At 41.6% G+C, this 14,375-nt stretch overlaps 1 protein-coding gene across 1 annotated transcript in view; it reads right to left on the bottom strand.

Moving 5' to 3' along the window:
* TM9SF2 (transmembrane 9 superfamily member 2) overlaps positions 1-13,882 on the bottom strand; it is a 39,741-nt gene extending 25,859 nt beyond the window's left edge. Inside the window, exons 1-3 of the mRNA XM_089684537.1 lie at positions 13,591-13,882; positions 8,417-8,484; positions 1,709-1,802 (exon numbers count right to left, since the gene is read on the bottom strand). Coding sequence (XP_089540663.1) covers positions 1,709-1,802; positions 8,417-8,484; positions 13,591-13,734 — 306 coding nt within the window. The 5' untranslated portion in view covers positions 13,735-13,882. The remainder of the gene's footprint in view (positions 1-1,708; positions 1,803-8,416; positions 8,485-13,590) is intronic.
* Positions 13,883-14,375: the final 493 nt, after the last annotated feature.

Here is a 14,375-nt window from a genome sequence, read left to right as displayed (position 1 = left end):
CAAACGTCATACATCCCAGGATTCCCCAGGGAGGGGAGGAGGGGTTTTCTTAGCTAAGCCTACCCTCCTGCCTGAGCTAAGGGCAAATGGATTACACGAAGTACATGCTACATGAATCATCTGCCCTTACTCAAGATGGTCACAGCCAGAAATGCTAGGGGGTGTTTGTTCACAGCAAAATAAAAGCATGCAGATGGATGGATGGATGAGTTTGCTTTAAATACTAAAAATTAATTAAATAACGCTCAAGGTTTGTGATGCTCAAATACAGTGCAGTTACGCTTTAAGAGGACAAGAATGAGTGCACAAGGCAGTGCGACAAATTGGAAAGGTTAGTCTCCTACTGCGAAGAGCAGAAAGTGCTGATGAGGTGGGCAGAAGGTAACTGCTATAATTTCTCCATTAAGATATGGTACTGAAATAATGGATCCAGTTGGTTGTCCATTGCTCTAGTCCAATTCGCTGCAGTTTGACAAACTGACAATGTAGCAATAGCCGATTTCAGAGCTAGGCCTCCAAGAGTAAAGAAAGCCTTTGAATGCATCTCAGACTTTGTCAGCAGAATCTCTGAATGAATGAACATCTTCTATAGGTACAGTGAGATGTTAATTTCAAGGCTGAAATGCCAGGGTCTGCTAGCAGAACAGATTACCTTTTTGTGAACCCAGGTGTGATCGTACTGTAGTGAAGTCCTCATGGCAAAAGAGTGGGAGGAAACGCCAGAGTACCTTATAAAGGGCAGTAAAGTTCGTAACTTGTGGTGTGATGTAACACCTGGTCATTTACCTGAGACTAAGTTCTGGGTGGCTGAATTTTGAATGTTTGGAAGGTTTAACACTGTATACATCTTAAACACTTTCCCAGTTTCCTGATAGTTGTAAGATTTAAATGCATGCTATTCAGGATGCACAGTGTAAAGCAAGCAAATGAAATATTCTGCTTAATACTTGCTATAGGACTACAGTAATGATCAGAGGAACAGGATTTAACCTGTCTGACCTGTGCCTGAAGCAACAATACATGCCATCCCCAAAACACAGGGTCTGGGTACAGATCCTGAGGTTTTACCAAGGTTGGACTGATCCGGATACATGGCTTCTATTGTTGTAACTTAAGCCGCTGAAGAGCTGGTTGAAAAACCTGAAGTTAAATAATAAACCAATTAAGCCAAGAGTGATCACCTATAAGGAGGAAGATCTCTATCACCTTTGCACACAAACAAGCAAATTAGCAAACAAATTAAGGACTAAGAAGTGGGGTAGGGTTATCTGAGCACACCCAGGGGCATATCCCCAAAAACTTTGCCAGTGCTCAGTCACCCAAAAGTATTAGCCTTTAACCCAGGGTCTAATATCAAGTCTGTGTCCTGTACTGTACAAATAAGAAAAAAAATTGAAGGCTTTAGCACTACTTAAGCTAGATAAAAAAAAAAAAAAAAATAAAAAAGCTTTTTCAAAGCTACAGCCAGCATTCACTTCCACACAAGAGCTAAAAATTTTAAGGACCCTAGGAAAGGTGAGTATTTTCAAATGCTCCCTACGTTAAATTTTCAGACTATCATTTACAAGCCAAACCCTGTAGGAACCAGGCATATATCACGTGTGTAAAAATATTCAGTGGTGCACAACAGGACATGAAAACACAAGAACAGCAAGTTGTCAGTACTATCCCTAAAGAATGTTTATTACTTGATAAACTAAGCACAAACCTTGTATGGAGAGGGTTCAATTCGCTCACCAAACAACACCTGGCCAAGGTTTTCAGATGGACGCTTTCCTTCCTTTGCCGGACAAAAATCAAACCTTAAATAAAAGGAAGTATAATTAACAAGTAAAAAGCAGTAAAAAGGCAGTGGTGCAAATTGGTAAAGTTACGTAATAATTTATGACCCACTATAATGAAAAATGGTTTTGCCTTTATTTATTTTTTTTTTTTTCATACATTCCAAGCTGTCCAACAAAATAACAATTTCAGAGGTTGGGACAAACCATTATGCCGACAAGGATGCCTACGGTGCTCACCATACATATGGTTTAAAATAATTTTCATAAAAAGGGAAAAAAAAACCTTCCTCCTGCAACCAATCAAAAAATTTCACATAAGGGTGTATCTGTCATTCACTTAAAACTACATATTCACTGCAGAACGAACAGCATTGTCATTCTGAGTACCTGCAATCCTATTGCAGGAAGTGGAAGATCAATGTATCTATTAGAAGCAAAAAAGGCTGTGTTAATGCCTGTAACACATAATTCTAATACACAGTAGCTCCAATTTAAATGAAAATTAAGAAAATTACATCATGTCCAAATTGGTCCATGCGGCACTGGCACAACAGGTTCAACCCTTTCCTTTGTCAAAGCTTACCAAAATTGATGTCAAATATGAACTATTCAGCTTATAAAACAACTCACTACATTACAATCAGTGAACAAAAAAAAAAATCTGCTTAAAGGCTACATCACATCAGTGCATTTTTTCTGCATAAAAAAAAAAAAAAAAAAAAAAAAAAAAACGCATGCACGTTTTTTCCTATGTGTTTCAATGACCCTAGTTCACACCAGTGCAGTCAATTTCAGTCCTTTTCCGCTGCAGGAAAAAAAAAAAAAAAAAAAAAAAAAAAAGAAGATGTAGGACATGTTGCAGAACTGTGCTCTGGAACACAGCAAAAAAAAAAACCAAAAAAAACACAAAAACACCACACTAAAAACGCACCGGAACAGAGTGTGGTGTTAACTAAGAAAAAACCTATTCGAAACGCATCCGGAGTGCATTTTTGTGGTGTGAACTGGCCCTTAAAGGATAAGTTCACCTTTTGGTAACAAAAATTAGATACACATTTTTTTGCAGGTAAAAAAAATTTGCAGTTATTTTTTACTGCAGGAGTCTGTAAAACATTGCACCAGCAACCAGTAGATCACTGGTGCCATGCAGGTCTCCTGTAGATCTTGCCCGTATGGGATGTATGGGTAAGCAAATACTGACAGGAAAATTCAATGAACTACCACTGCACTCCACAGCACCGTGGTAATTCATTGAGAACTACAAGCTGACAGCCGCTAAGACTGTCGGGATAAGAAAGGTGAACTTTTCCTTTAAGTCTGTCTCCAGACACACAACCATCTCCACAGCATAGCGAAGGTGAGGCCAGACTAGAAATGGAGAAGACGTCTTAGTTGCGGACTCTGAAAAGTCGAAATTTTAATTACTCATAAAAGCAATAATTCGTTGCTTAGGTGCACATTTTTGCAAAATGAGTGCATCCGAAACAGCTGATGGAGAATTTATGAAGAAAAGTTTATGCTTAGGAATGTAAAGGTTCACTGTAACTAGTTCTGTCCAGAACATCAGAATAGCCATCCCTTTCATCCCTCCATGCTCCAGGAGCAAGGAGGAAACACTGTGTAAGTTTCAAGTTGCAGCTTTAAATTTAGATGGCGCTAAGAACTCTGTCCTGCTCTTAAAAAAAAATCCACTCTCGGCCTCTGAGACTCTGCTCTCTCCTGGTTCTTCTCTTACCTATCACATCACCCCTTCAGTGTTACCTTTAACTCTGGCTCCTCCTCAACACTCCCTCTTTCTGTAGGGGTCCCTCAAGGTTCCGTCCTTGGACCCCTTCTCTTCTCCATCTACACTTCCTCCCTTGGTCACTTGATAAACTCCCATGGTTTCAAGTACCATCTCTATACCGGATGACTCAAATCTCTCTCTACTCCTCACCTCACCCCTTCAGTTTCCTCTCGCATTACTAACTGATATAGCAGCACGGATGTCACTCCACTTCCTCAGACTCAATCTTTCTAGAACAGAGCTTAGTATTCCCCCCAGCCTGTGCCCCCTCCCCTGACTTCTCCATCAAGATCAATAATACAGCCACCAGCCCCTCCCCTCATGCCCAGGATTATAACTTTTTTTTTTTTTTGGTTGAACTGGATGGACTTTCTTCTTTTTTTTAGCCAGACCTGAGCAACATATTCACTCCCTGGTTATCTCTCGCCTTGACAATTGTAACTCCCTCCTCATTGGCCTACCTCATCGCAGGCTATCCCCTCTGCAGTCTATCATGAATGCTGCTGCCAGACTCATCCACCTTACCAACTGTCCCATGTCTGTGGCACAAGTGTGAATGGAGCCTTAAAGTGGAACTAAACCCTCCTATCCTTTGCAGCCAAGGAAGCGGTCTTTTAGCCTCTGTATGATCTGCAACTGCCATGGTGCTGCACATGCGATCAGTTGACACAAGTCATTTGATGGATTAACAGTTTAGTTAAAATGTGACAGCATTCACAACATGCCGGGGATGCACCTGTTTGAAATAGTTGATTCTTAAATCAATGGGTTTAGCTTTGCTTTAAATATGCAGATGAAAACCATAAGGGGGTGCATTTCTGCCCACTCAGTCCAGAGGTTTGCACAGGTGACACAGCACAGTTCTGCCTGGCATGCCCGGAGACCTAATTTTTGTCTGTTGCAGTTAAAGGAGTTACCTTTCTAAATGTGAATATGTTATATGTTCCACCCATATTTAGTTTTGAACATGTCACATGGTCTAGCTCCTGTCTCCTCTCCCCCCGATCCCACTTCTCCCTGTAACAGTGGGCTTGGGATCTTCTCCCTGCACCCACTGTCAGAGTTTAAAAACAAACAGTGTGGCTGTGCAGAGCACTGACTACACATCATTCATTCAGAGTTTGGGGAATGAAATACAACTACCGTCAGCCCCTGTGGCCGACAGCTTCTACTTCTCCAATGAACTACCAGGGTGCTGGTGTGAGTGCTTTTACAGTTCAATAACTCTTCCTGCTATTCAGTAACTGCCTGCCCATACGGGAGGTATTGACAGACAGCCAACTGGGAGTCCGCAGGTTCCTGGTATTGCACCCGTGATCTGCTGATCGCAGGTGCAATGCCTTACAGGCTGCAGACAAATAAATTTATAACTGCACATTTTTTTACCTGCAAAAAAAAAAAAAAAATTGCACTTATTTTTTTTTTATAAAAGGTGACATACTTTAAGCAACACTTATGCTTCGTACACACAGTAGGTTGGAAGAAAAAAAAAAAAAAAGGTCCCTTGCATCAAAACAAGTGATGCTGTCACAAGGATCTTTCCCTGACAATTTGACAGAGGGAAGGGACTGGACTCCTGCTGAACTGGACGATTTTCAGCTTGGGTGTACTGGGCTGTACAGGTCTTGTGATCTGACAGTGCAAAAAGGAGCACTTGACTAAATAGCTAATCTCTCTGCTCTCTTCTAACAGCATGTCTCATCAACACAATTGACTGTCTCCTTGTGTGCCTTCTCCCTTTTCCAGTCTAAAGTCCAAGATATACAGGAGCTTTCAAGAAGCTGAAACCAAGTCAAGTTCAGTTACTTGCACAAAAAATACATTTACATAAAAACTTTTTTTTTTTACCTTAAAAGCATTCCGCACATTTAAAAAAAAAAAAAAAAAAAAAAAAAAAAAAAAGTACCACTACCTGTTTGTTCTGCCCCCACCCTCCCCCTCCCCTCCCTTTCCTAAACACTTAACTAAATCCTCTCTCAACCCAGTGCTGCTCTCTTCCTCTTCTCGCAGGACACACTGCTGTCAGTCAAATCCTGTGAGGAAGGAGTGGGTGGCATGGCCGACTTGCACTGTGTGTCTGTGGACACACACAGCCTGGCTCAGAAGAATGCCTGCACACAATTTGCTGAGTGGGTACTCAGAGAAGAGAAGTAGACAGCACTGGCAGATGACTGAAAAAATATAGGTAAGGGACCAATACCATTGCAAAGAGAAAGAGAAGTATAACATCTATTTTATTTTAGGGGAAAAAAAAAACCAAAATAACCTTAACCACTTTAAGGATTAAAATAATACAGAGCTACATTAATGTCTTTTATATCTGCCACCTGTTCAGCTTTAACATTTTAGGTTTTGATTTATAGCTGTAAAGTTTTTGGAGCCTTCTATAACGAGTTTCCACATTAAGTGCTCCTAAACGTAGTAGATCAATAAATGCTCATCTAATAGAGCAAGTTCACCTTTTAGAAAAAAATAAAAAATAAAAAAACATTTTTCTGCAAAAATATGTGCAAATTTACCATTTGTTCACTAAAAGTGCCTGAAAAGCATTGCTCCCTTGATCAGTGGATCATGGGTGCAATGTCAGACTTCAAGAGACTCCCACTCCAGCTTTGTGCCCTTACCTCTGTACGGGCTGTCAGTTACAAAGCTGGATGGAGTGTGAATAGACCAGTGTTTCTCAACCTCTTTTCAGTCAAGGCACCCTTTAAAAGTTATGAACAACCTTGAGGAACCCTTTAAAATTACAGACCGTCTCAAGGCACCCCATTCTAAAATGTAAAAAAATATTCTAACAGTTTTACCTAATACAACAACATTCACACATGTAGGACACCCAAGGTTAGAGGGGATTTATTTGTCCAAAGCAAATACACTTTTGCACATGGATACTGACTAGTATTCCATTGTTTCACTTCTCCCTCAGTTTCTCTCCATCACTCAGCAAATTTGACCCTATTACTAACAGAGAGGGGCAGGGGAGGGTCAAACAAGGATTCCGTAAAGGAGACCAACATCCTCCATATCAATGGTTGGCGTCATTGGTTCTTAGGATGGCTAGGTTATAAAGGAGCCCAAAGAAAAACCTTTGGCCTTGTGTAACTTAAAGGCAGGCTTGATCCACCTGCTAGAGAGAAAACAGGTGGCGCGCACACACCTAGTGCATTATCCAAGGTTTATTGTGAGGAGTGAAATAATAAAAACATACTCACAGACAAAGCATGTATCTAAAAAGCATCGAAAAATGACAAATGGCCACAACGGCAGGCAAGGTGTTCGCACTGTCAGTGCGGTCAAATGGCTGACGCGTTTCGGGGACAAATCCCTTTCCTCAGAGCTGATGACCAGCCTCTGATGCAGATGTGTGATGAATGGAAAGTAGGAGCCTTGCTGTTGAGCCATTTCCCCACAGGCATAAAGCACACTCCCACACCATCCCACTCAGGCATCAACAGCAAGGCTCCCACTTTCCATTCATCACACATCTGCTTCAGAGGCTGGTCATTAGCTCTGAAGAAAGGGATTCGTCCCCGAAACGCGTCAGCCATTTGCCCGCACTGACAGTGAGAACACCTTGCCTGCCGTTGTGGCCATTGTCATTTTTCTATGCTTTTTAGATACATGCTTCGTCAGTGAGTATGTTTTTATTATTCTTTCACTTCATACAATAAACCTTGGATAATGCACTAGGTGTGTGCGCCACCTGTTTTCTCTCTATCCAGTGGCTGATTTCCCCATCTGAGGAGGGCTGCACCCCTGGAGCATGTCCTTTGGTTGTCGCTGTCCTGGTACCCTTGGCTTCCCTTTTGGCTGTGCATATCCTGAAGCGCTGGAGAGTACATACGATATCTTGATCCACCTGCTGTCTTAAAGACAATTTTTAGGCATTTTGCCAAGGCACCCCTGAAGAAACTTCAAGACACCCTGGTTGAAAAAGGCTGGAATAGACTACCAGCATGCTAATCAGCATTCTCGTATTCCATTGAGAACGAATCATCTGCTGCAGTGACAAATGGGACTTATAGGGCTCGTACCATATGTACAGAAAAACTGATAGAAACTGACGCGCAGATTTCACATGCAGAGACATCAGTTTATATGTGTGCTTCAATGAGTTTTATACACTTTGCAGATTCCTGTGCAGAAAAAAATCTGCATGTGATACTAGTGTTGTGTGAACAGGACACATAGGAAACAATTGATTTTGTTGTGTCCTTGCAGAACGTGTGCAGAAAAACTGACATCTCTGCACCAGGGTGTGAACGATCCCATAGTCTCTTCATTACAGATCCCTGTGAATGAATGAATGATGCAGGTGGAGCTCCACACAGCTGTTGCAATTTTGAATGTGACAGCAGGTACCGAAAGAAGAGCCCCTGCCAGCTGTCACAGTGAGGGGAGACAAAGGAAGTGAAGCAGGCACCCCTATGTATGGGTGTAACATGTTCGAAAGGTGAACTTATCCTTAGGGCTAGTTCATACGAGATGTAGTTCAGTGCGCTTTTTTTCTGCATCAAAAATGCATGCACAGTGTTTTCCATGTATTCCAATGGCCCGGGTTCACACTAGTGCAGTCAGTTTCCGATGCAGAAAAAAAAAAAAATAGAACTTGCTGCATTTTGTCTGCACAGAACCATACTGGAACATAGCAAACTACACCAGAACTGCTTGTGGTGTGAACTGTAAGCAAAAACGTATCCGGAATGCATTTTTGTAGAGTAAACTGGCCCTTAAATTCTAGAAAAGTCATCTCTGTGGTGTACATGGGAAAGCCAAAACGTGTTAATCATATATTTGAACTTCCGATACCATTTCTGAATACATACAAATAAAATTAAACACTTACGCAGTATATTCATACGGAAGCACTGATTCCACAGAGTCAAGTCTGTTCACAAACAGCTCTATATCAGACTGAGGGGGGAAAAAAGTCCAAGTAAGTAAGAAAGTATAGTGCACATAATGCCATTGTTACATAAGAACTGCATGCATTGAAATATAGCTGTGAAAAAGCAATCATGAATTAACAGTTTCATATCTGTTCAGTGCCTGGCAAAAGCAGACACTGCATAAATCACTTCTCACGAAAAAAAATATATAAAGAACCCAAGTAGAGTTTTTACAGCTTATTTGACAGAGACCTTCCCTTATTTCTTGTTCCAGTGTCACATTTGCAAGTAAAGAAATGTCACCAGAACACCAAGGATTCCTCAAAAGGGCCCAAAGCTTTATTTTGTGGTCACATGATAAACAAAGAGGCAATGTTTTGGAGCCAAGCAGGGTCCCTTCATCGAGCAAGTGAAACGTTACTTCTGTTTATCATGTGAGAACAAAATAAAGCTTTAGACCCATTTGAGAAATCCTTGGTGTGCTGGTGATATTTCACTTGGATGGTCTGTGGTTCCCAGCCTGTGGTCACTGCAAATAGTGAATAGCCATTTGCAGGAACGAGTGCATTGGAAATACTGCATTTGGATCAGTGTCACATTTGCAGCTCATGAGGAGGACTTAGCAGTCCATTCAGCGTACTGTAAAAGTGACCAGCTGCCTGGGTTCATTTTACTTGACAGCAGAGATTTGGCTGAAAAGAAAAAAAAATCAATTGCAAGCGCATGAATACAGCAGCAGATGCGAGTCTTGGTAAACAAGGTGTTAAAGACAGTTGCAGAGATCTGGCAGTAGAGAGGGAAAATCTCTAATGGATAGTGTTCATGCTGAAACCACTCAGACCAGTGGATAAGAAGCATAGCTCTATCATGGGTTTATCCACACATTGTTGGGACAACTACCCCAATGCTATAACATAGGCATCTAAACATGCTGCAATGTTTTCTATTTTCATAGTTTTACTAAAAACATACTGAAACTGATTGAGTAGGTCTTGCTTCCAAATTGTTCACAACAGCAGATGCATTTCATTCAGTTCTGTTCACTGCAGAAGATTATGCATGCACTTAAAATAATTTGCTAATGCTTGCCTAGAATTCAGTTTTGAATATGAGAATAGGATCATGAATTGTACACAAAACACGCATTCTGTTTTCTTTTGTTAAATACATAGAGCCATAATAGTAATCACATTTTGATTCAAACCCCCTCACATGCCATCTCTCCCCTATGCAGTAGCTCTGAGCTCAGAATCTGAGAGGTCACTCCTTTGATGGAGGAGGTGCACAATAACCATTATTCCTCACATAGCAAAGTCCTGGGAGTATTCCAGTCAGGCTTCAGGAGGTATGCAAATGACCTACACCTATAGCAAGGGAATTATTCAACTTTACCCTAGGTTCACACCCAAGCGTTTTCCGAAGCGTTTCGCAGAAACGCACTACAGTCCATTTAACATGATTTCCTATGGAACACATTCACATACCTGCATTTTCATCCCTGCATTTTTTGGAAATGGTCAGGGACTTTTTTTTTTTAATGCAAAAAGTTGCGTTTTTGGTTCTATAGACCTCAATGGAAACGCTACAGAAAATCTGCCTACAAGGGAAAAAAAAAAAAAAAAAAAAAGCAAAAACGCAGGTGCAAAAACACAATGCAGAAACAGGTCAAACGCAAACTGCATAGGTGTGAACCTAGCCTTAGTCAAAGCTGCGCAGTTTGTTTTTATTAACAGATGCATAGGCAGTTTTTGGTAAAAGGTGAAGTAACCTTTGAAATCTCAGGCTGGATTCAAACTGTTCTGTATGAATGGTAAGGTGCACACAAACACGTAGTACAGTTAATATAAGAATATATTAATACAGTTTCCCTTTACCTTTCAGATAAAACTGCAATCCATATATGTAAACCAACCCAATAGGAAAGAACAGGGTTTCTACTTGAAATGCAGCAAAATGCATTACTTTGGCTGCAACAAAACTGACAAGTGTGACTAGGCTCTTAAGAGCAACACAGAATCCCCAAGTATTCCGATAACTCATAAAAAAAAAAAAAATCTACCCATTACCATCTTATATAGGTAAGCACAAAGAAAAGAATCAGCACCTGCCAGAGCTGGAAAAAACTGATGTATGCAACAGGTTTATCAGGTTCCAGCAAATGGAGCAGGTCACCGTACATTTATATTCTACAGGAAGCAACAGCAAGGGTGTGAACAGCACTTTGATCCCCACAAAAATTACAACTCATCATAACGATTTCAACACAAGAGTTCTTTAGATATCTATATATCCTATTTAGAGAAGAGGTTATATCAAGGATTTTAAAATGATTTACTTTTCATGATGCAGTCAGTTTAATCACTACACAAGTTTCTGAAATCTGTAACTTCCCTTTGCCCTCCCCCAGCCTTATCTCACCAACTAGCCAAGTTTTATTACCATTGCTGTATACATTTGTTTTCTTATTTTTGCAGTTTTTCTCAGAGATTGTTATACCTAACATTCTGCTAAAACTTCATGTATTAGTATTGCTTGGACCTTGAAGAAGGGGACATACCCCAAAAGCTCGTCCGGAAAATTTGATTGTTAGTGCATATAAAGTATCAGACAGTACTCAGTTGTTCTCGTTGCAAGTGCACTAATATGGCTACAATCACCTCAAGCAATTTAAAAGCATAGTTTTCACCTTTAGCAAAAAAAACCTATGCAGATAAGGAACATCCGTAGAATATAAAGCTCTGCAGCTTCAACCAAATTTGAATAATGTTCTTGCTACAGGTGTAAGCCATGTAATTCCTGGAGCTCTGCCTTAAAGCGGAACTAAATCCATCAATTTACCAGTTTCAAAAAACAGTTACATTCCCAGCATGCCAGAATAGCCAGCTGTCACATTTGCTTGTGTTCACAATCAAACTGTCAAACCATCAAATGGCTGGTGTCCTAACTGATCACATGTGCAGCACCATGTCAGCTGCAGTTCAAACAGATACTAAGATGGCAGTTTCCTTGGCTGAAAAGGATAGGAGGGGTCAGTTCTGCAGAACTAAACCCTCGTGTCCTTTTCAGCCAAGGAAACTGACATCTTATGCAGGCCATAGACGGTTTGCTTATCTGTCAATTTTTTGTCCAAAAAACTAAACATTATTCGTTCTGTAATCTGATGTTGCCACCAATAATTTCGAAAATCTGCCGTTTTTCACAAATTTTCCAGCATGACCGATAAACCATGAAAATCGGCCGATACCACTGCCCCACTAACAGTGCAAAAATCGTCTGATTATTCTTTCGAATGAAAAATCGGCTGATAAACGAACCATCTATGGCCTGCATTAATCTCTGTTTGATCTGCAACTGCCATGGAACTGTGATCAGTTATGACACCAGCCATTTGATGGTTTGCCAGTTTGGTTGAGAAAACAAGCAAATGTGACAGTTAACAATTCTGGCATACTGGGAATGTAACTTTTTTTTTTTAAACTGTTAAAATGATGGGTTTAGTTCTGCTTTAAAGCTCAACTAAACCCTCCTAGCCGATACAGCCAAGGAAGTTGCCATCTTAGCATCTGACCTGCAGCTACCATGGTGCTGGACATGTAATCCGTTACTACCCCAGCATTCGATGGACTAAGTTCAGCTGAGAGCACAAGCAGCTGTGACAGTTATCATTCATGGGAGGCCTTGAATATAACTGTTTTGGGAAACTTAAATCTATGGGTTAAGTTCTGCTTTAAAGTGATTCTAAAGGATTATTTGTCCTAAAATAAAAAAGATGTTATACTTACCTGCTCTGTGTAGCGATTTTGCATAGAGCAGCCCCTTACCTTCTTAACTGGAATCCCCCAGCAGCACTGTCTGCATCTTCTTCCTCTGGGTGCCCCCATAGCAAGTTGTGTCCTGGAGTTTGCATGTTCTGAGTGGGTTTCCTCCAGGTACTCCGGTTGCCTCCCACACTCCAAAGACATGTTGGTATGTTGTCTCCTGTCTAAATTGTCCCTAGTATGTGTATGTATTAATGTGAGTTAGGGACCTTATATTGTAATCTGCATAAGGACAGGAACTGATGTACAATAAATATGTAAAGTGCTGCGTAAATGGATGGCACTTTAAATACTTCTGGCTCAGCTCCCTGCAGAGAACTGAGCCTGCAGTTCGGCCCCCCTCCTTCCCCCCCAATCTTCAGAGACACTTCACAGGTCCCAGAAGACTACGGGACCAATCACAAGCAGCAGTGCAACTTGCATATGCACAGTGAGAAACCAGCTGTGAAACCACAAGGCTTCATGCCTGGTTTCCCTTAATATCAATGCTGGAGCCGGGAACCCGGAGGCTGTTTTAGAACTAGCCCGGAATGATGATGCTGGACAGGCAAGTGTCTGTATATTAAAAGTCAGCAGCTACGGTATTTGTAACTGCTGACATTTTTGGTGGGAGCCTAGAACTCCTCTTTAGCCCGGGTTCACACTATGCAGTGGAGGATACCACCTGAAATTTGCAGAAATCACACCGCATTCCTGTGCAAATTACATGCAAATGTCTGTGAAGTGCGATTTGAGCCATACATTTTGTGCGGCTTGCATCACATCCACACCAAAAAGGTGCAGGAGCGTCTTTTAAAGCCGCACCCAAATCGCAATGCATGGGTGAGAACACCTATGCGATCCAATTTCTGCAAATCACATTGCCTTTTGTAATCTGTTTTGGGGTGTCAATTTATCATTGATGCCCGCACCAGACCACATGAACGCGATGCGATTGCAATGCAGGAAACGCACAGGATTCAGTGTTTCCTGCACCACATTGGCATGAACCTGGGCAGAATGTAAAAATCCCTTGTGAGTTTAGAATCACTAAGAAGCAGCAAACTGACAATGAAATTCCTCAAAACCGTTGAAGATTCCATTCCCAGCATCCCATCAGACAATACAGGTCATCATATACAAAACAACTCTCTTTAAATAAATCGGAAAGCTATGAGTGGAGGAAGATTCTATCCTTCTGAATAGAAGGGAGTGCCGCTAAAATCAATGCACAGTCCCCATCCAGAGGTGAGCTGTGCAGTGCAGTCCGTGGACTGTCCATCAGGAAGGAAGGAAGTCCGTGGTGTGGGGAGGCCTCGGATGTCACAGCTCACCTTACACTCCTCCGTCTCCTTTCCCGGCTCGCAGAAGCTGACAGGAGCAAGGCCAGGCAGGTAGAAGGCTGCCCCAGGCCTCGGGAGAGAGGCGCTAAGTGCCAGCAATAGGACGAGCAGACCGGTACGCTGACAGCTCGCCATTATAGGGTCCTTCCCGGCGCTCAGTAGCAGAGCCTGCACTTCACAAAGATATCACTTCCTGCTTCCCAGTCTCAGACCACGTCACCCGCTCTGACATCACCGAACATGCGCGTCCCGCTTCCAACAGCCACACTCCGCGTATTCTCAACCGAGCTGCAGGATGTGGGTGTCACATGATGGTATGGGGGCGTGGGGAGCAGTGCGGAATCCGGTTCCCATAGTAACGGCATGCGGAAATAGCAAAGTGTGTTGTATCAGTTATTTGGAAACCAAATAACGACTTTGGAACTTTGTGTAACACTTTGTAGAACGTGAAACAGATTTGTACTGAAGAGGAGCTATACCTAAATGGCACGGCTACAAACGAAGTAAACTAATGCAGGCCATAGACTTGTGAAAAATCCTGCGATTTTTCGGAATGTGTCGGCAGTTTTAATTTTTTTTTTTGTATTTTGTATTATCGGTCCTGCTGGTAAATTTTTTAAAAACAACCGAATTTCATCCCATTGGTGGTAAAACCAAATTTCTAATTGATAAATTTATGCGCATGTGCGGTGACCTGGAAAGAAAAGTTTCTCAAGGAATGAAATTTCTTTTCCGGGAGAAAGGTCAAAAGTTCTAGCATGTAAACAGAACATTAT

The sequence above is a fragment of the Staurois parvus genome, unplaced genomic scaffold (genome assembly GCF_062004578.1).
Source record: "Staurois parvus isolate SC_StPar_1 unplaced genomic scaffold, SC_StPar_1.0 ptg000349l, whole genome shotgun sequence".
NCBI lineage: Eukaryota > Metazoa > Chordata > Amphibia > Anura > Ranidae > Staurois > Staurois parvus.
This window is presented reverse-complemented; position numbering and strand designations above follow the sequence as displayed.